This window comes from Hippichthys cyanospilos, chromosome 17 (genome assembly GCF_059441005.1).
Source record: "Hippichthys cyanospilos isolate Australia breed blue-spotted pipefish chromosome 17, RoL_Hcya_1.0, whole genome shotgun sequence".
Taxonomy (NCBI): Eukaryota; Metazoa; Chordata; class Actinopteri; order Syngnathiformes; family Syngnathidae; genus Hippichthys; species Hippichthys cyanospilos.
In genome coordinates, this window is record NC_142385.1 from 1400867 (window position 1) to 1423654 (window position 22788).

Consider the following 22788-nt stretch of genomic DNA (forward strand, 5'->3'; position numbering starts at 1 on the left):
CTAATGTTCTTTCTCCAACACCTTCTGACAGAGGACTTTGCCAGGCATTCCCAGTAGATCCTTACAAAATATTTGGGTCTGCCAGGTCTGACCGGCATCCTCCTCACCATTGAAGCCAACACACCACCAGGTGTGAATAGTTGACAGCTCTGCCCCTCTCTTCACCCGATTGTCCAAAACATGCGGCTGCAAATCCAATGAAATGACCACAAGGTAGATCATCAAACTACGGCCTGGGGTGTCCTGGTGGCAAGTGTACATACTGAATGGACACCCCTGTGTTTGAACATGGTGTTTATTATTGACAATCAAGTGACGAGCACAGAAGCCCAATAACAAATCACAGCTCGGGTTCAGATCGGGTCTAGGTCTCATTGTCATTGCCAAGTGAGCATTGAAGTCCCCTAGCAGGACGAGGGAGTCCCTGGAGGGAACTCTCTCCAGCACAACCTCCAAGAATTCGAAAAGAGTGGGTCCTCTGAAGTGTTGTTTGATCCATCAGCACAAACCACAGTCAGGACCCGTCTGCCCACCCAAAGGCGGAGAGAAGCTACCCTCTCGTCCAATGGGGTAAACCCCAACATAAAGATGCTAAGCCAGGGGGCAATCAGTATGCCCATACCTGCTCTGCCCCTCCCACCGCAGGCAACTCCAAAGTGGTATAGAGTCCAACCTCTCAGTCCAATGATCTGCAATCAATCACGCATACTTGAAAAGTCTCTCAGCACACATTGTGTTTGAGTATCTTTTTGAGTCGCAGAGATTGGGCAGTCGCAGAGATGTTCACATCCAATTTTGGGGCTGATTTATCCCTGTTTTGTTTTTTCTCTTTTCTTTTAAGCAATGTATGTCTAATAATTCTTAAGAGACAATGTGTGTCCAGTTGCTGTGTTGGAAAGCGGCAGGATGCCATTGCCATAATGCTCCAGTGGGCGTTTTGGAAGTTGCTATTTCCTCATTTCTCCAAAACAAATTAAAAAATTCAAATTGCAACAGAATATCATATTCCTGATTTAAAAATATATGTAGTGATCTTGTTAGTAAAAAATAGACCCTCATGTCTCAATAGTTCATTAAGGATCAACTCCAGAATCGATGGAATCATATTCTATTGCTAAATGTTTTCATAATCTGTACACATTGGTTGGCCACTAGCTACTATTATGAAAAAATGCATTGATAATGCTATATTGTCCTCAAGCAGAACTTGGAATTATTCTGAATGTGGTACAAAGTTTGAAGGAATGGAAAAGTTTAACGAGAAAAAGAATTGGTTCAGGTGTGTACAGGGTCAGTCAAATTTTTTGGGTTGTCTATTATTGGTAAGCTAAATATTATTTCACTTATGTAGCGTTTTCCTGCCTGAGGTGATCAAGGTGCTTTATACTAACTACTCATTTGCCTCATGATGATGCAGCAGAGAGCAACTGGTTGTGCAGTGTCTTGCTGAAGAACACCAATAGCCGGGGACTGAGCCTATATGGTAAGTCAAATAAATAACACACTAAACAACCCAAACATGGTTGTTTCATGCATAAAACAAACAAATAAAATGAATAGGTTATACATTCGATTAACCACTTTGGGTTAGAAAGTAGCAAAAAAAAAAAAGAGAGAAAGAAATCAGCTGGTCCCTTTCTTTAGATACCCAATTTGAGTTAATAGTTTTTTGAAGGGGGTGCTGTAAATAACCATTAATTTCAAAGTAACAGTTGCATTTTATTTTGATATTTTATGCCTTAATTGTAACTTCCAGTTTTATGATTATCTCTTTTATTTTTTCTTTGCATTTCCGGTGTTGTGATGTGGATATAATCAATCAATCAAATTTTATTTGTATAGCCCTGAATCACCGAAGTCTCAAAGGGCTTCACAGAAAAAAAGAGGTCATGTCGAGACTTCTTTTGAAAAAAAAATCATACAGAGACATCTTTTCGGTGTAAGGTACACAACAGCATACCCTGTCAAAGCTCCCAGAAAGGGAATGAAAAACTCAAAAACCCCAATTAGGGGAAAATCAGAAACCTTCAGAAGGGACCACAGGTGGGTGGAGCCCCCTTCCAGGCCCACAGGTTGAAGTGGATGCTGCATGTACCAAATAGAGACAAAATGGATACACATTACAGACAAATACAGGTACACAATATATATTACAGAAAACATATTGTGCTATATAGTGCAATGATGACTTGACAGCAGGCAAAGCCATTGGGCAGGAACCTTCCCACAGTCCAACCAAGTGGACTGCAGACGGTCTATCTCCTAACCCGGTAGGTCGATGAGCGCAGGGCCAAATGGGGGCGGTCAAGTCAACCTTCAGCATCTAGCTAGCCCCCTCTCTGAGCCGGCAGAGGGGGGCTGGGAAAAAAAAAATGAGAAGAAAGCTGCAGACAGGCCCATTAACTAAATTCTTTTGAGTATAAATGTGTTTTTAGTCGGGATTTAAAGATTTCTACTGAGGTGGCTGCGTGAACTTCCAAAAGTAGGGCATTCCATAGTACTGGCGCGCAAATGGAAAAAAGTCCTTCATCGCGCGGACTTCTTTTTAGCCCATGGAGTCGATAACAAACCAACATTTTGTGACCAAAGTTGTTGGGACGGAACATATAGTGATGCTAAGTCGACAAGATAGGAAGGAGCTAAACTGTGGAAAATTTTACAATTAACAACACCTTAAAATCACATCTCATGTGTATTGAAAGCCAATGCAGGTCAGTTAGAATCGGAGTAATATGATCAAACTTTCTTGTCCTTGTCAATAGTCTTGCTGCTGCATTTTGTACAGACTGCAGGCTTTTGACGCTGGACATGGGAAGCCCAGAAAAACAAAACGTTACAATAGTCTAGGCGCGACGTAACAAAAGCATGAATTAATGTTTCAGCATCGCTAGGAGAAATAATAGGGTGAATTTTAGCTATATTGCGAAGGTGAAAAAATGCCGTTCTTGTCGTGTTATTAATATGTGTCCGAAAAGAGAGAGTTGAGTCAAATATCACGCAGAGGATTTTTTGCAAAACTACTTTGAGAAATAGTAGTTATCCAGGCTCAATGCGGTATTCTAAATCAAGTGCTGATGACGATCAGGGCCAATAATTAACATCTCTGTTTTACAAGGGTTAAGGAGCAGAACATCGGAAGACATCCATTGTTTAATCTTGGCAAGGCAGGCCTCCAGTTTACTGCACTTGCACGGATCTCTTATTTCTAAAGGCATGTACAGATGGGTATCATCAGCATAGCAATGAAAACTAATAGCATTTTTACGTATAATATCGCCAAGAGGAATCATGTAGATGTTGAACAGTAAGGGCTTGGTCCCTTACTGTTTAACATCTAAATGTTTCCTCTTGGCAGCACTAAGGTCAAGCAATAATAATATTGATGTGATGTTGGAATCCATGGCTAAGAAAAGATCATTCGTCACTTTTACTAGGGCTGTCTCAGTTGAGTGGTTTGCCCTAAAACCTGTCTGAAGGAATTGAAATCTATTATCTATCATGAAATCGCTAAACTTTTGTGCTACAACTTTCTCAAGCATTTTGGCAATAAACGGGAGATGTGACACTGTTCTATAGTTAGAGCGATTTTCTATCTATATCCTAAGTTTCTTAAGTAATGGTTGAATGACGGCCATCTTAAAAGCTTCAGGGACAATACCAAAGGAGAGCGACAGATTGATAATATTCAAGTCTAATGACCCTAAGCTCGGGAATAAGTCTTTAACGAGTTTGCCCGGAAGCGGGTCGAGCATGCAGGATGTCGGTTTTGCTGCATTAACCAGGTGTGTAAGACACTCCAGGGATACCAAATCAAACTGGGACAGGGTTACCAGACTTTCATGAACCTGATTGTCCGAACAGGCATCAGCAATCACAGCCGAGGGGGTAAGTGGTGCTGCCTTTATTATTTCGTCTCTTATTAGCTGAATCCACTGAGTAAAGAATCGCATGAAATCGTGTGCTGAATGGAGGGAACTATGATTAATCTGCTGCTGATGCGTTAGCTTAGCTACCGTATCAAATACTGTAAATATTTTGGGTTGTTTTTATTAAGGCCAATCATTTTGGAAGTAATTTGTTTTTGCTCACCTATGAGCCTCTTTATATTTCAGCAAGCTATTGCACCAGGACTTAGGGAAAACCTCGAGTTTAGTTGTTCGCCATTTACGCTCAAGTTGTCTACTTAACAATTTAAACGTACGCGTTTCATCCGTAAACCACGGAGTGTACTGCTTCGGACGAGTTTTAAGTCTCAACGGCGCGATAGAGTTTAGGGAATATAAAAGAACTGTATTAACTGTTTTGTGAGCTTATTGACTGAATCAATGAAAAACGGAAAGCCAGCTGTTGAGAAAGGCAGTAGTTCAGAAAGTGCAGATGTGGTTGATGTAAATATCATGACTCTTAAAGCCTTGGTTGTGGTCAATAAGACCACACTGAGCTAGGACTTCGAATGTTATAAGATAATGATCAGACATAGCGTTAGTATACGGCAAAATTGTCACATTAGAGGCAGTGAGGCCACAGGTTAACACTCAATCTAAGACATTACCATTCCGGTGTGTTGCTGCTTCTTTTTTTTGTGTAAAACCAAATGCATCGATTATTGCTTGAAATTCCACAGTAAGTGGCTCAAATGGGGAGTTCATATGAATATTGAAGTCACCCAGAATTAACATATTATCTGCATAAGTTATGAAATCAGCCATAAATTCAGGTAATTCATCTAAGAATCCAGAGTATGGAACAGGAGGACAGTAAATAATTACCACATAGAATGGTGGTGAGGAGCACAACGAGAGCCTCAAATGTCTTCGAGGTGTAATTAGTGCTCGTGCTCAGTTTAAGATCAGATTCTGAAATTAGGGCGACACCTCCCCCTTTTTTGCAAGGACGGGAAATGTGTGAACCCACAAAGTTTGGGTGTGAGGCCTCATTTAATGTAAAAAAATCATTTGGTTTTAAACAGGTTTTGCAGAGACCAAGCACTTTAAGATTGTGAGCTGTAATAAGATCATTTACAAGAATGGCTTCCAAGGGGAGTGACTTATTGTTTCTGAAGCCGAATTTAAACTGGGAAATTTTTCCTGAACTATTCTGAGTCTTAATGTTGGTAGTACTAATGCTCACAAGATTTTAATGGCTGGGGCTTAGTTTGTATTTTGAGTAATTAAAACCTCGTCACAATGTTAGTCAGAATAGTATGTCAGAATTTGATTGTTGACGGCTACAACGCACGTATTAATATTAATATTCCGCCTAGTTACTATGTCACTAATCGGACCAGTTAAGGAGGCATGGCTTCTTTCCTTAATCAACACCACCTCACCTCAGCTGATTTCTTATCACTAAGGGATTCAGCTTTAGGTAATGAAACTGTGTGTGGATTGCAGTGACCTAGACTAAGTATATTATGTGTGTTGTTGCAGTACAGCTTAATGCCAGTTAACTCTAGCCTTATTTACTCCACACCCATTGTAGCAGGCTCGCTACTTGCCTGCGACCCGATATGCTCTAATGTGAGAAGTCATGAAAGGCTCAAACAGTAATTTATGTTTATAGAAAGAGTGATGGCGCCTTCCCAGTTAGGGTGGAGGCCATCCATTTTTAGAAGGTCAGAACGGCCCCAGGAAGAGGGCCATTTATCTACAAACTGGAAACCCAGCTCTCTACAGAAACTAGCCATCGTTGGAGCCGACATATATATAACTATATCTGAGTAACTAGTGTTGTTTGCTGAGAGGAATTGTAATTAGTGATGCTTCCCATAGCCGTTGAAAACCCAAATATATTGTGCAACCATGGTTAGATATGCTGTTTTTCACTAACTTGTTTTTGGTCAGGACGATTTGACCGCTTTACTATCTTGTTTCCATAACAAAGAAGAACATTGTCGTGGGAAGTTGACAGGTATTATTGTACAAGATGTTTTTGAGCAAGATGTTTTTCAGAGCCTGAATGACACACTTAAGTGTCAATATCAAATCGGGAAACAGGTGTTGCGGCGCCAGGGCGGACGGGTAGGCCACCTGTCCTTCCTCGCGCACGCAACTAAAAAGTACAAAAGAGAGATGCAGAGTACAAACAAGTAGAGTCTGCTGCGGGTTGCTACGAACGCCCAGCCGGTTGACAAGCGGAGCTCTACTTGGGTGTTGGCTCTCCACCTTCTCGGCATAGGTAAGAGGCTCATATGATGATTTCACGCAATGTCAACTGTATTTGAGAACTTGCATTTGGTCAAAATAAATATGCCAGTTATTTGGGCTAAATAGAATTTGGGAACGTTGATCTTTTGTTGAGTGTTGTCTTTGTCTCCTGAGCGCCGACCGGCACCGATCCTTTCAACAAAACATTTGCAATAAGCTGGTGTCTAGTAGAGGTAAGATTTTAAGCCCAAATCCGACCCGACCCGAATTTTGGGCTGGGTTTATTGCTGGTTCTCGGAACGGCACAGCACTAGCAAAAGCTAACATAAACACCGCTGTGCATGACTCTCTCCCTCTGATGTCATCCCGTAGCCCAGACGCTAACGAGTAAGCCATCTCACAAGAGGAATCCTTGTTATAAAATAAATCATTTGGATAAAACAGAGAAGGCACTGTAAGGTAATTGCTATTTAACTACTATAAGAGCCTAGTGAGCTGCAGTATTTCTAGGCGCAATAAAGTGCGCAATTAAGTAATTAAGTGACGGCCTTAAAATTTTCCCGTCAACTCTTAAAGAAATCCATTAATGATGGGAAATTGTCGGTTAATGTAACCTCTGCACAGAAACATAAAAGATGTAAATGTTTATACAGTCTTTTCAAACTTAGATTTTGTTACAAAAGGCTTTAAATTGTACTATAACTAATGTGCCGGACTAGCGGGTAGGCTACTATCACTATCAGATGTGTCCGTCTGATCGACGATTATCAAACTAGCTCTAGCTGACGGACACGGCCCTCTAGGAGAGAAAGCCTATCCATGAGAATGGTGCAGGTGTTGCAAGTGACCGATGCGGTGGAGGTGCACGAAGCCATGCTTACCTTAGTACAGCTGAGCGAATACTTACTCTAGCAGAGCAGCACGAAAACGAGGACAGACGGAGCTAGGAGCTGTTCAGAGAAACGGCGAATCACCAGCTAACGAAGAATGGAAACAGTCCTCAAAATTAAAGAAAAACGCCGGACACAGGTCCAACGGGTGGTCGTAAAATAGAAAAAGAAAAATATTGTTCGTTTCTCCAGCTATGGCTAAAACAGCGTCAGCAACAAACGCCCGCTATATCAACCTATAAGGTAGCTTGATGAAGGATTTGGCACGGAGCTTTTGAGTTTGCACATGGGTACAAGCAAATCTATTCAAAGAGGCAAAAGGTATGTTTTTAATGCATACTTCATTTCATATATGTTTTGTTTCTAATCGGAACGATTACAAACAAACGAAATATTACGTTCATATTTGTATGCGTTTAAACGTTATGTTACAGCCCTTACGGTGATCAAGGTGATGGTGATTGAGTTGAATACAGTGATGTATGTACAAAGTTGCTCATAAAAAGAAAGAAAAATCATCAGTAAAAGCGTCAACCTTGGTTGGGGGGTCTGCAACAGGGGATATCTGATAAAAACATTTAAACTTTTAGAGACACTGGACAAAATATAAGTCAAAAATGAGCATCGTAGCATCTCATTTTATGAGATCACCTTTGTTTATAATGTAGTCTAATAATAATTGCATGTGGATCTCAATGGATATGAGGTTATAATAATACATGTGATACTTGGCAGTACTGTATTCTATTTTGCTACCTTCAAAGTAAAAAGAAACACCAGGCAGGTGCCTGTCCCCTGGATTCTAGAGTAGCCATCTCAGAAGTTTAGTAACAGTACCAATCATTTATACAGACTCTCTGACATAAATAAGTATAAAACACCTAATCAACCATGCAATATAAAAGAATAAGATCATGAGATGTATCCAGCCATTTGTGTCCAGATCCTTGTTTTGATGTACAATTTGAAATGATGATGACAAAAAAATGGGGATTTTCTTTTGCATATGTCATTGAATGTAAATATCATTGAATGTAAATATTTGCAGCCCAACATACCTATTCAAACCGTGCTACTCATACAATGAACCAGTGAAGTAAACTATACACAAATATATACATATTTGTATATACATATATACAAATACCAATGAATGAAAATTCTACAAAAGTATCATTCATTTGGAAAGAAAAGGGTCACAAACCTGTCTATAAATATCTGTGTGAATGGCAAAAAATAAATAAATAACTTTTGAAATTGTAATACAGTGGGTCCCCGGTTTACGAACTCCCTCTTTTGCAAACTTTTCGACTTACGAGCGTTGACCGCGGCATTTTTTGTCCCCCTCTTACGCACAAACCTTTCGCCTAACGAACAATCCGACATGCCGGTCAATGTCCGTACTATTTTTTTGGCTTTGCTGCATCAACGAAATCAACTGTTCACGCATGTCACTGTAACGCCGATATGCTATTGCTCTTACAATGTCACAGTCACTGTCTCGGTCACGGGTTCAGTCACGGAGATGCCAATATCCTATTGGTCGATTAAGGTCACAAGAGATGCGGATATGCTATTGGCCGGCGTCACGTCAATCACAGAAATGCCGATATGCTATTGGCCGAACGCCTTTATCTAGCTTGATGGCACAGCTGGTTGGGATGGAAGGAAGGAGAGAAAATGAGTGAAAAACGGAAGGAAGGAATGTTGTGAATCCTTTGCAAACTTTATCTGTTAGATATGGCTTCTAAAATTGCAAGTGGCGGTAAAGGAAGAAGTAAGAGGATGATGACAATAGAAACCAAGCAGGAGATAATAAAAAAATACGGAGGCGCACGCATAGTTAACCTTGCTTGTGGCCGTAACCACTCGGCAATCTTCTAAGGGCAAGACTTTCCTTGCCGGGGGACGGACCTCGGTCGACATCAAAATGGAGAGGCTTCTTCTATTATGGATTAAAGAGAAGGAAATCGCCGGTGATATGTTCTAGTTTGAGAAAAGTTCTTGTTTAAGAAAATAAATCAATAAATTCTACGGGTTGGTCTCTGCTCCCCTCTGCCTCCACTTAGCTCAAGTCACGTTGCCCCAGAGGTAAATGTCATTTTTCCTTTGTATATTTATGTTATTTATTTAACTGTACAGTAGATTATGTTACTAATTTTTAATATGTGTATAAAGTCGTGATGTTTTTACCTAAGGTTTTTGCACGGGTTGCACGCATTCACTAATTAACATAGGTTTGGATTGCCCGTCATACGAGCAATTCGAGTTACGAGCGTAGCCGCTGAACGGATTAAGTTCGTAACACGGGGGCCCACTGTTTTCAAGGCGGAGAGCAAATGAATTCTATCAGTAGTGACAGGTCATGTATCTTTCCATGTTTATAGTAGTTGTTCTTTCATAATTTTTCACATGAATGGTTTAGGTGATGAGTAACATTTTGGGCAGTACTGCCAAGGATGTGATTAGTACACCTGCTTCATAGTCAAAAGCGGCTAAGTTCATATCTTGCTGACTTCTCTTTGGCTCCTGCATTTCAAAAGCATGACATGTTAGGTTAGGTGAAGGTGCTCTTACTGCTATGTGCCAATTTTATTAGTTGCACTATGGATTACTTAGTAGTGATTGACTTGTTCACTGCCAATGACAAATAGAAATGTCTAAGATCTATTTTCTGAGCTTGTGGTCAATACACTCATTCACTGCCATTGACATTTATATAAGGATAGCAGTGAAGTGGCAGCACAAATTTGAAGTAACCAGGAAAAAAAGTCCAAGATTGCACCTGTTCGATGATTGATCACAGAAGAAAAAGATGTGTAGTGTCAGTGCGTGAATGGTTCGTCTCTTGTGTGCCCTGCAACTGGCTGGCAACCAATTCAGGGTATCCCCTGACTCCTGCCCAAAGCCAGTTGGGATAGGCACCAGTAATATTTTATATATAAGGTAGTATTTTACTCTGCGCAAATTACAGTAATTCACGTTAATATACATTATGATATATAGCGCCCCCCCCCCCCAGATAAAAAATACCTGAACCCTTAAAATTTATAATGTTATTTAAAGCAGTTAATAGTATGAATGTTGTTTATTTGGTTGCCTTAAGATGGTGCTGATATATTGTTGGTATGCAAAGTTAAGTTGTTTTGTTTGTATGTTTTTGATAATCTTTTCCAGCGAACTAGGCATCATTTACAAGTCCACCGGGGCAATAATATTTATTTTGGGATCAATTTGAGCATGTAGATTTACTCAAGTTTGGGGTAAGGTCATTCCACTGGATGTGAAATGAGCGTAATGAGCTATTTAGAAAGGCAAATCTATATTTCCAGTTATGTTGGTGAGAGTAATGTAAAACTAATGCAAAAGTAGTGTAATGCCTTACCTTTCAAACACAGTAATATTATAATGTAACAATATACTTTAGATTCACTGTAACAGGTAATAAATAATGCATTGCATTTTGAAGTGACTTATTCAACACTGATGCCATATGTTTATTTTCATTTTAATCCTCACATCCTAATATTATTTTGTAGCCAGAAATTCAGAAGAAATGGAAACCAATTTAGCAACTTTTGTTACTGTAAGCACCAGGGGATAACAATATGCTTGCCTTTCATGCTGAGGAGGATATCTTACAAAAGGCTCATAACCATTGTTTTGCGGTAACTGCATCATTGGGAATGGAAGCCATTTCTTCTCATCTCCTATTATCACACATTAAACACATTACCCATGTGATTAGTCTCAGAGTCTTATTGCCGCTCTTTCCAAGTGCCTCACCTCCTTATCCAGCCCTCGAATATCTTTTGAGAAGCATTTGCACTTAAATTCCATGTCCTCCACATGAATTTCCCTCCAGGGAGTCACTTTCCATTCCGCCATGCTGGATTCAACTACAGTGATCATGTCCCACAGCTCCTTAAGCAGGCCCACCTCACGCCTAAGGGATGAATGACAGGAGATAAAATGAATCCAACCATATTGAGTCTGAATATAAATAAGGGTCACAGATTTAATTGCTCATTAGTGTGACATTTGGAATCAATTGTGCATTTTATTTTCCTTAGGCTCTCTTACCTGCATTGGAGAAGCTGTTTGTATTCAGGGACGGTCACCTCAAACAAGCTGTTCCTGAATCTTCCGGTGAAACGTATCCAACATCTGGTGAGTATTCTTGCTGTCAAATCTGAATGAAAGTAAACAGGTTAACATTAACTCTGGTGGAGGTCTTTTTGTTTTGTTTAGTTTAGTTTTGTTATTTTACTATGTGTGCAGCATAACATATCATCACAAATTGCAAACTACAATTAAACATGACTTCCAAGAAATAAATCAAAAGTAATCACTGTGCTATTAGGAGACCAATTACACACATAACTAATGTGACAATTAGATATGACTAAGAACCCCAGAAGCGACCACAGAGTTAAGGATCACAATTTTAAGATTCAATTAGCCTTGTCAGATGTGGGATTAGCAAGATAACCGTTGTAAGAGCCTCCGTCCTTTACGGAGCTCTCAAAGATTGAGCCTTGGATGGACCCGGTTGACGCGCCTTTCCTCCCTGACTGGTGTTGTGTATCAAACAATTTGACACTTGACAGGTGCACTGTTGTGTCCAAGAATTTATTTCAGCGGTGGTGAGTAATGATGTGACATGGAAGAATCTGCATTCTGCGTGTTCAAAACATAAACCAAATTTGAATATTGTGCAAATAAAACAATTCACCCCAAATGTTTGAAAGTGAAACGTCCCTGCGGTCAAAACCATTTGCCCTTCCGGTCCAATCCTCCCTCCCCTCACCCGTGACCTGGCATTTATATAGGCTATAGCGCCACCCCATGGATGCAGGTTGTATTTGGCCCTTACAACCGTTCTTTATGAATGAGAACTCAGAGAAAGGTGACATTCCTGCGGAAATACTGTAGGTAATAAACTAAAGCAAAAGTATATTGACTTCATGTATGGTATTACTCAGATTATTATTGTCTCTGTTATGCAGTCAGTGGGAAGCCTTTCTCCAGTAATTGTGCCGCCCACAGAAGCAGGTTAGCCTTGCAAAAGTCAGGGACAATGAGTGGTGTAATTTCCATAGTGGTTACGCAATATTTGTCTGAAATCCAATTTTTTGGTGAGGTTGTTCACATTTCCAAATAAACGCAACATGTACGTGACCTGGGTTTGGCCGCTTATTACCCCAAAACTGTCCAACATGCACATTGAGAATAGAATAATTTAGAAGAACATTTCTTTTCTTTTTTTTTTTTTTAATGAAACTGTGCCTGTGCATTCCATCCCTTACTGAGGTGTTGTGACTCAATGGCTTAACATGAACAATTGTTGCTATGACTGGCTTGACTGTATTCCTGACATAACCCTACTCCATCTACTCAAGGACTATATTCACTTCCTATAGTACAAAACATTGACCCATATATTTCCTATAGGTCTTGTCATCATCAGGGTCATCTGTGAGGTTGTGCCTATTCTAGTTGAAACTTTACCCTGGACAGATAGTGAAATAAACCATAGTTGTAATCGGTTAAAAAAAAAAAAAAAAAAAAAAAGTAAAATCATAACCACAGCTTCAAATTCATTTTTTTTCTAATTGTAATAATAAAATGATATGAATAAATGAAATGATGAAAATGAACTCCATGTAAAATGGAGGTCCGGTATAAATGCAATTACTGTATTTTCCGCACTATATGGCTCACCGGATTATAAGGTGCACCCTCAATGACATATTTTAAATCTTTTTCAATCACAATATAATAATACTCAAAGTAATAACAATAATAACTCAAATAATAACTCTAAACTCTCAATAGCATAATAACTCAATGTCAATATGACCAACCTTGTTCAACCGTAAACACACAAAAGAAACAGGTAAAGTTTACTTTATCAGTTCATTACCCATCTACGAATCCCAATCTCTATATTCATCATATAAGGCACACCTGATTATAAGGCGCACCATCAGCTATTTAAAAAACATAAGGCTTTTAGGTGTGCCTTATAGTGCGGAAAATTTGGTAGTCAAAATCATAATGTGAAATACTATACAGCCCATCAAATGCATAGATGCTATGGCAAGGAAGGTACGAAGGGAAGTGGGCTCTGCTTTCGCCACATGTAGTGTAATTGCACATTTGCAGCACCAGGTGGTGCTGTGGCATTCTTATAGTCAAAGTCTGTGCAGGGTTTTAAAACTTTAAAGTGCTGTCAACATTACACATTGAATGAATGAATGAATGCTTTATTTCGAACACGCAATTATACAAAACAAAACAAAAAACAACAAATGAAAAATGAAAACAGTTGAAACAACATTGACTTATCATGTTCGAAAAGGAGTAGGAGGAAGCATAAACTTATTTAATCCTACCCCTTCTCCACTTGATAGTTAATGTATCTTTCCTGTGTATCCTGTTTTTTTTTTAATCACATATTCATTCTACGAATGTTCCCAAAATAAGGAGCAAATAAATAAATAAATAAATAAACAAATAAATAAATAAACATGTAGACAGACAATATATTAGAACACTAGAACATTAGTGATCAAGGTGATTTTTAAAAAATTGAACAATACTTTATACCTTTTTCTTCACGTAAATATATTTAGGATTTTGGTGTTAATTTTCCAGATGAATTTACATGTATCAGTATTCATTTATTTTTACAACATATCATATGCTCGGAGCAAGCAAGAGAGACATAACTTATCTTTTTTTAGCATCAAATGTTTCAGTTGGTCAAAAATGTTCCTAGTTTGAATAAGGGTTTAATATTTGTTTTTTTTCAGGCACTTAGGGTGCACTTTAAATCTGCAATGTGTAGAATGAAGTAATGCCGTTTACTGGTGTTACATGAATGCAGCACCGCACACTACGGTGTCTCAGAGAGACCATACTTTGCAAGCCTACACCAAGTCAGTATTGATTTCAGTGCACAATAGCATGAAATATACAACATTTGGGCAATTATATGTCAACAATGGTTTAGTTACCGTGGACATAAATAAGGAAGCCACAGCCAGAGGCTGGCAAGACAGCAAGACCTCTGACAGAAATGCTGAACACTATATACTCTGAAACAAAAATTCCATACTTTTTTCTATACGCAATCTTAAATGCACTCTTACCAAGAAAGTAGAATGCAGTATGATCCAGGCACACAAGGATTAACAAAGGTCAAAAACATGGTGGATGTTACTGCCCGTTCGCAACCCAAGGGAGCCACAACCGCTCCTCTTGCCAGGGCGTTTTATGAAAGGTCTGGTATTATGCAATTTGCAAAAAGATTTATTCAAGCTTCATCCACTAGTACATATGGCACTGTCATGAGGGGTCACTGCAGTTGTAGAACACTATTATGTTCAGTGGATATGCTGTATTTTGAGGCTGTTGGCAACAGGAAATTGGCATGTGCGGCAAAGCTTAGGTTTGGGCACTGGGAGTGTCAGGTGGTACCAGGACTAGCACATCACTTCTGGAACTGTTCAGATTTGAAAATGTCAGTTTTTCATAACATAAACATAACATAAATGCAGGAAACGGTTGTACAGCCACGATGACAAACTTAGCATGTTGTGTAAAATTGAGGATAGGATCAGACTAGGTCTGCACAATTATGGCCAAAATAATAAAATAAATCATGATTATTAATCACGATTATTCATCGTTTGGTTGAACATGTCTATTTAGTGCCCTTTTTTTTTAACAAGCAGTATATAAACAAGGCTTAAAGGCTTGGTACTAATCTTACTACTAATCATTATAAAATAAATAAAGTAAATAAATAAACAAACAAATCCACAAGACATGGCAAAAACTTGGCACACAGGGCAACACAGCTCGCTTACTTGCTGAGAGCAAACCAGTGGTAGACCGTGGGGGCCAGCTAGGCTTTCTCTGCTGGCCGAACATAAACTGACATCATTGTCAGGAATACAGTCAAGCCAGTCATAGCAACAATTGTTCATGTTAAGCCATTGAGTCACAACACCTCAGTAAGGGATGGAATGCACAGGCACAGTTTCATTAAAAAAAAAAAAAAAGAAAAGAAATGTTCTTCTAAATTTATATGTAAAAATATTATTTAAATAACTGCCAAACTATCAACATTTTCAATTGTTGAATATAATTTTTAGTATAACTGAATATCAAAAGATTTCACAGCTTTAGCCCTCCTTTATATTTGTCAAAATTATTTTCAGCTCGTCAATAATAATAACTTCATATACAGTACCAATATAGACCGACATGCTTTTTTTATACGGGCAATACCGATTAACGGTAGTTCAAGGAGGCCGATAACTGATATTTAAAGCCCATATTCTTTTCAAGAACTCAAGGAAAGTTTGTTGCAGTAAAATTATAAAAAGTAAAATTGTTCAGTGAGCACTCGCACATTCAAAGCAAGTGGACCTTTCGCTTGGCGCAAGCCATAGAGATGTTGCTGGCACAGCCCAAAATTCTATGAGGAAAAACTTCAATCAATCAATCGATCAAATTTTATTTGTATAGCCCTAAATCACTGAAGTCTCAAGGGGCTTCACAGATGCCTTTCAGTGTAAGGTACACAACAGCATCCCCTGTCAAAGCTCCCAGAAGGGGAAGGAAAAACTCAAAAACCCCAATTAGGGGAAAATCAGAAACCTCCAGAAGGGACCACAGGTGGGAGCAGCCCCCTTCCAGTCCCACAGGTTGAAGTGGATGCTGCATGTACCAAACACAGACATACACATAAACAATATAAATTACAGAAAACATATTGTGCTATATAGTGCAGTGATGTCTTGACAGCAGACAAAGCCATTGGGCAGGAACCATCCCACATTCCAACCAGGTGGGCCACAGACTTCACCCTTCTTCTCCTTAATTTACTCCTTAAATATAACATTTGGCTTCACTATGACAGCCATTTTAACATCACCAGGTACTTCTGGAAACACATCAAGCACGCACAAATGATGGGGCGTGAGCTAGACTGCCATTTTTTCTGTCTCAGCTGCCAGGGGCACTTGGGACACCCAAGTGGATATACAGTATTGTACATCTAAGTTCGAAGGTAACAAGAGCTCCTCACTGCACTATGGTGCTTTTAAAAAAACTTTTGGCAAGACCCGAGCGGTTACACTACATCTCAGTGTGAAGAGAAAAAGACCATGAAGAGGTCGAGAAAAATCATAAGCCTTTTCTTTATTTATTCTTTCATTTTTAATATGTTTGTGTTATTTTATTTCATTCACATTCAATTAATAGTAAATATATAAAATTCTATAAAATAAATAAATAATTAATAACATAAATTAATAATTAATAATTTGGACTCCATACAATTTCATGGATATACACACTCGCATGAGGGGTATTTATTCGAGAATCTGACATCACAGAAGGTGTATGTGTTATACTCACGGACTGCCACTGGAGCAAACCATTGAAGAACATAAGCCTACTTAGAACCAAGCACATTATTTACTTTTAAGCAAATTTTAATCACTTAGTAGTCAAAATGTCATTTTTGACCCGAATTTAATCAATTTTTTTGACAATAGGATTTTTCAAAATGCGTCTCATTTGTCAGCTAACATGTTAATATTAGGAATTACGTAAACTCTGTTAATTCACAAAGATAAATAATATATTGGGAGAGTCTAGCTTTTGTTATGTAAACATATGGGAAACATTGCCCCTGGTGGTAGGATGACAAAGTACTTGATTTGACTGGTATTCATAAAAAAAAGTGTTCAACTTTTTAAATGTTGATATCACAGAGGATCAGCCTAATTAATCGTGGCAGCCAATATTGTGATCGCAATTAAAATTTGATTAAATGTGCAGCCCTAGCTCAGACTGGTTCTAATAAAAACGAAACAGACATTTTCGCCTGGATTGGGGTCGATCTCAATAACTTGAATCAAATCATCATTCAGCATAAGTTCAAAATGACTAGAAAAACAGGACTGTCATTTTTGCATCATTAAAGAGGGATTCACATTGATAAAAGAGCTTGCAAGATTTGAACATGAATAATTACCCCACAATGGCCAAAGACATGCACCCCACAAATGTGCACAACCATGAATGTCTAGGCCTGCATCTCATTGAGTCGTAAATGGTCGTGGATAGTCAATGTTGTTTTCGCTAACTTTTATAACGATTGGTTTGGGGTCACCACTGTCATTACCCACATAGCTGCCTCTCTGTCATTATTGACTGTGCAATATATGTCCATGTTTATTCCTTAATTACCAGTTGAATCTCCAAACAGGACACGACACATTCCTACTTCCCTTAAAGCATAGACATCAAACTTAAGTCCTTAAGGGCCATTATTCTAAATGTGCTATGTTTCGCTCTAAAATACACCTGATTAAAAAGATAAGGATCATTTAAAGCACCTGCTGAGCTTGCTGATGAGGTAAATTTTAATGAAGAGTGTGTGTGTGTGTGTGTGTGTGTGTGTGTGTGCGTGTGTGTGTGCGTGTGTGTGTGTGACTGTGTGGGGGAAGGTGAAAAACATACAGCATACTGGCTGAGTATGAGAAATATGCCATACCCCTGGATTCCACATACTGCTGTGCTCTCCTGCGCAGCGCCATAGCAAAGACGCCGCACACCCCTGCCCACTACATGCGTCTCCACTCCACCGCACCACGTCACAAGAGTCCCTGGAAGGTCATACTGCGCTTAGGTGGTGACTACCAACTCGTGAGAATAAATAAAATGAATAGTTTTCCAAACTTCCAGAAACAAACCAAGCTCCATTTTTGATAGGTCTGCATGCATAACACGTCATTACATGTTTCATTTACAATGGGTGAGTACAAATGATGGGAATTCTGTCTCTTTTTAAAGAGCCGGCTCTTTCGGCTCCCAAATGGCTCCTCAGTTTTTTTTGTTGCTTAAATTTATTTACCACCAAAAATAATGTAAAATTATGTGACAAATTAATTACTAATGTAAAACATCATACAGTATATCAAATATTTATTAATCATATGGCTTTATTTATATTCTCTACATGGAGTACAACATGGAGTGCTGCAAAAAATAAATTATAAAGTACAAAAACAAAGACCCATCTCAAAACAAGGTCAACAAGAAGTTGCGATCTCTGATAAGCTTTTAACTATTTACAGTAAAACAACATAAGTAAGCTTTGATTACAACACAACAAATTATAAATTTAAATTTAAAAGAAAAGAGCAGCATCCAGGTAAAAGTTTTGGCTGGTCTTTAGCTCTCTGTCTCTATCGAGCTCTCTGTTGTCTCACTGTTCGTGTGCTGCTCACTAGTGATGGGAATTCTGGTTCTTTTTAGAGAGCCAGTTCTTTTAGCTCGGCTCACTAAGAAGAGAGGTCTCTTTCGGGTCCCAAATGGCTACTCAGTTTTCTGTTGCTTAAATTAATTTACTCCCAAAAATAAGGTAAAATTACGTGTAAAACAGATTATGTAAAAAATATACAGTATATCAAATATTTGTTATTTATATAGCTTTGATTATATTCTTCTGAACATACTCAACGTGAAGTACAACATGGAGTGCTACAAAAAAAAAAAATAAAGTACAAAAACAAAGACCCATCTCAAAACAAGGTCAACAAAAAGTTCAAATCTCTGATTGTGTATAAGCTTATAAGCTTTTAACTATTTACAGTAAAACAACATAAGTAAAGCTTTGATTACCACACAACAAACTATAAATTAAAAATTGTAAAACAAAAAGAAAAAAGCAACATCCAGGTAAAAGTTTTAGCTAGTCTTTTGTGAAGATTGGCATTAAGAAAAAAAAAGTGCCTCAGCTTTGAAGGTGTTGGAAGGCAAGCCTTTGGGGTCCTTCCACGTGTTCGACCAATTCCAGGTTCGGTCAATGACTGGATTCCAGAGGCATAAAATATGATAAACGCTTCGACGTTTGAATGCAAAATATTCTGGGCACAAATGTGATGCAGGCAAAGGCTGCGATCGAGCAGTTTGTGCCAAGAGCACATTCAAGGCAAGTTCTTTTGTACTCTTAGCAGGGAGGTACCGAAACTTATCAAAACAAAACTGAAACTTAACAACTGCTTGGGTGTTTTTCCACCTGGACATAAATCAGAGCAAAACTGAATGCAGCTGGTTTGAGCAGAGTACATTCTGTTCCGAAGTCAAGGTCATACAGCACACAAGCATGGCTAAATATGTTATGATGCAGTCTTCACTATATATGTTATAATTGCAGTCTTCAAAGGGTTGATCCTGTTTCTCCTCTCTGTTCATATCTGCCCTGTTTTGGAGAAGATTCTCTCTGAGGCGACAGATACACAGCCTTTGAACTAGCAATTAAGTTGGAATGAGTCCTAATTTCACTGCGTTTCCTATTCATTTTGTCACCTTTCCACTTTCCACTGTGTTGTTTTTTTCTCTGTAGTGCTATCGAGCTCTCTCTCTCCCTGTCTCTCCTAGTGATGGGAATTCTGGCTTTTTTAAGAGAGATGGTTCTTTTGGCTCGGCTCACTAAAAAGAGCCGGCTCTTTCGGGTCCCAAATGGCTCATCAGTTATTTGTTGTTTACATTTGTTTACTTCGAAAATAATGTCAAATTATATGTAAAACGAATTACTAATGTCAAAAAACAATACAGTACAGCTATTAGAGCTGGCTCATTGAAGTGAACAAAGGGAGCCGGCTCCTAATATATGGAATAAGATCGCTGTCAAAAAGGGGATCCATGTTTTCAAATAGACGTATGCATGTTTTAAGATTTGTTTCCATGTTTTCAGATATGTATTTGTGTTTTCAGATTTGTACCCGTGTTTTACTACTCATATGAGTACGACTCTCGCGAGACACGTACGTGAATCTTCTTTCGGACGCATGGAACTGCCTTTGCACGCATGGATCTTTGGAATAAGATCGCTGTCAAAAAGGCGTATCCATGTTTTCAAATAGACATATGCGTGTTTTCAGATTTGTATCTGTGTTTTCAAATTTGTATCCGTGTTTTCAAATTTGTATTCGTGTTTTCAAATTTGTATCCGTGTTTTCAGATTTGTATCCGTGTTTTACCACTTGTATGAGTACGACTCTTGCGAGACACATGCGAGAATATCTCCTTTGGATGCACAAATCTTCCTTTGCACGCATGGATCTGCCTTTGGGTTTGAGTTGGATATGCAAATTGAGATGACGTCACTTCAACAAACCAGACAATGTCAGTCGATCTATGAGCCATCCAATGCCCCTGCAACAATCACAGAACGGAGCTTAATGCTACGCTACGGAAATGGACGGAGGTATGGGCAATTCAGGTGAAGAGCACAGTTGATTACACAACTATGCCACAGGGTTATTTGCCATTTGTTATTTGTTATTTAGCTTTTCTTGTAACAATTTCTTCAAAGAAGAAAAGGGGACCTGGAGGTATCAATGCCCAGATTGCTGCATTAAATTATGCGATTTATTGCTCGATATTGGCCACCTGAATTGTTGCAGAATCGTTGGATGGCTCGCAGTTCGACTGACATAGTGTGGTTTCTTGAGATAACATCTCAATTTGCATACCCAACTAAACCCAAAAGCAGATCCATGCGTGCAAAGGCAGATCAATGCGTCAAGGGAAGATTTGTGCATCCAAAGGAGAGATTCTCGCACGTGTCTCGCGAGAGTCGTACTCATAGAGTGGTAAAACACGGATACAAATCTGAAAACATGAATACGAATCTGAAAACACGGATACAAATCTAAAACCATGCATACGTCTATTTGAAAACACGGATACGCCTTTTTGACAGCGATTTTACTCCACACTAATAGGGAGCCACTCCTAATAGGAGCCGACTTTTTTTTTTCTCCTGTTTTTTTTCCCCCCTTCGTTAAAGCTCGGGTTACTCAAGCACGCTGCACTGAGGAAAAGAGGGAGGGGTTAGAGACACACACAGCAGCACACTGTGAGCAGCATACAAACAGGAGAGACTCATATTGTGTCATTCGCGAACGAAACGGCTCTTAGAGCCAGCTCTTTGAAGTGAACGACGGGAGCCGGCTCCTAATAGGGAGCTGCTCCTTTCGACGTTATTTGTCCATATTCTGGCTTTTATTCATTTTTTTTCTGTGTTTCATCAAAGAAAAAGCATTGGAAAAAAATACACTTGGGAGCGAATATTTCTCTAGGACAGTAAAAACATGTGGAAGTTCAAAATGCCACTTTGCTGCAATTTCTAACTTATTGCAAACAGGTTGGGGAGATTACACTAAATTCTTGTAATAATGCCATTTTCTGGCTCATTGACTCCCATGATAAATCATCATTTTTGATATGCTGTAAACCTGATGTGTTATAATGCATTTTCCGTAATTACTGATGCAATCCCTTCTTTGGTGAGTCAACAATATGGAAATAGAGGAAATTGTGTGTTGAGCGTCTTAACACTCAAAAGTCACAGGAGGGCGCCATAGGCCAAATACACGAATTTGCTTGCAAAGCCTGCTGCAGAAAATAAATGCGATAAAAACAGTTGGCATTACAAACAATTTAGTGTGGATGTGTATAAGCTCACTTTCAGCCTCTTTGTGCATGCATATTTGCAATTTTGCACGTGTGCACAAGACAATAAAAAGGTACTGCCCGCAAAAAAAACAAAACAAAAACAAAACACTTGTTTATTGTTATTGTTTGAATGTCAACTCTTACAGGGTGGGTGTTTGAACTTCTTTACTCTCATTGGCTCTGGGCATTTTGGGGTCTTTGTTCTTGCGACGATCACTATTTTTCATTTTTACATACCATCACAAAACTGTACAACACTGTCCAAATCAACAAATACAAAGCCAACAGGTTCAAAGAATCAGCAAGAATCAACATGCCTACTAGGTGAGTACTGCTACTATTGTCCACAGGGGGCACCATAACAAAAACAAAATAAACAAACTATACATGTATAGATAGGTCTGATGCTACGGAACATTTTGAGTGGTAGAAAGTGAACACATATTCAGAAATGACTTATCACACTTAAAAGGTAAGCCATACTTTGGACAAAATCACAAGAATTTAGTTTGATTCAGAAAACCGCCATTGTGTAAAAGTTGGTCATGCATAAAAATTGTTGTTATGACTTATGGAGTTATTTGGGCCTCTAACTATGTCAAATATATATATATATATATATATATATATATATATATATATATATATATATATATATATATATATATATATATATATATATATATATATAACACATATATATATATATATATATATATATATATATATATATATATATATATATATATATACAGCAGCGTGAGTTCTGCTGTTATTGCCCATAGGGGGCATTATAATATATTTATAATATATTTAAAAAAATAAAAAACTAAAAAACTATATATGTATATAATAAAAACTATATATAATAAAAACTATATATGTATAGATAGGCCTGATGCCAATGAATATTTTGAGTGGTTAAAAGTGAAAAAGTATTTAGAAATGACTTAGTTATCACACTTCAAAGGAAAAGCCATACTTTGGACAAAATCACAAGAATTTAGTTTGATTCAGAAAACTGCCATTGTGTAAAAGCTGGTCATGCATAAAAACATTCTTTTATTATGCCTTACGGACTTAATTGGGCCTCTAGCTATGTCAAATAAATTATTTCAATTAGACTTATTTATATATATATATATATATATATATATATATATATATATATATATATATATATATATATATATATATATATA

At 38.3% G+C, this 22788-nt stretch overlaps 1 protein-coding gene across 6 annotated transcripts in view; it reads right to left on the minus strand.

Moving 5' to 3' along the window:
- Positions 1–22788, minus strand: part of dnah9 (dynein, axonemal, heavy chain 9) — a 39333-nt gene that overhangs the window by 12386 nt on the left and 4159 nt on the right. The window contains exons 1-5 of one of the 6 annotated variants that reach the window (XM_088438171.1): positions 17616–19474; positions 11120–11228; positions 10823–10982; positions 7028–7123; positions 2026–2085 (exon numbers count right to left, since the gene is read on the minus strand). In XM_088438171.1, coding sequence (XP_088294297.1) covers positions 7055–7123; positions 10823–10982; positions 11120–11228; positions 17616–17658 — 381 coding nt within the window. In that variant the 5' untranslated portion in view covers positions 17659–19474 and the 3' untranslated portion in view covers positions 2026–2085; positions 7028–7054. Of the gene's footprint in view, positions 1–2025; positions 2086–7027; positions 7124–10505; positions 10747–10822; positions 10983–11119; positions 11229–17615; positions 19475–22788 lie in introns of those variants that run through there. The other 5 variants (XR_015868300.1, XM_088438172.1, XM_088438173.1 and 2 more) reach the window with 5 other exon arrangements.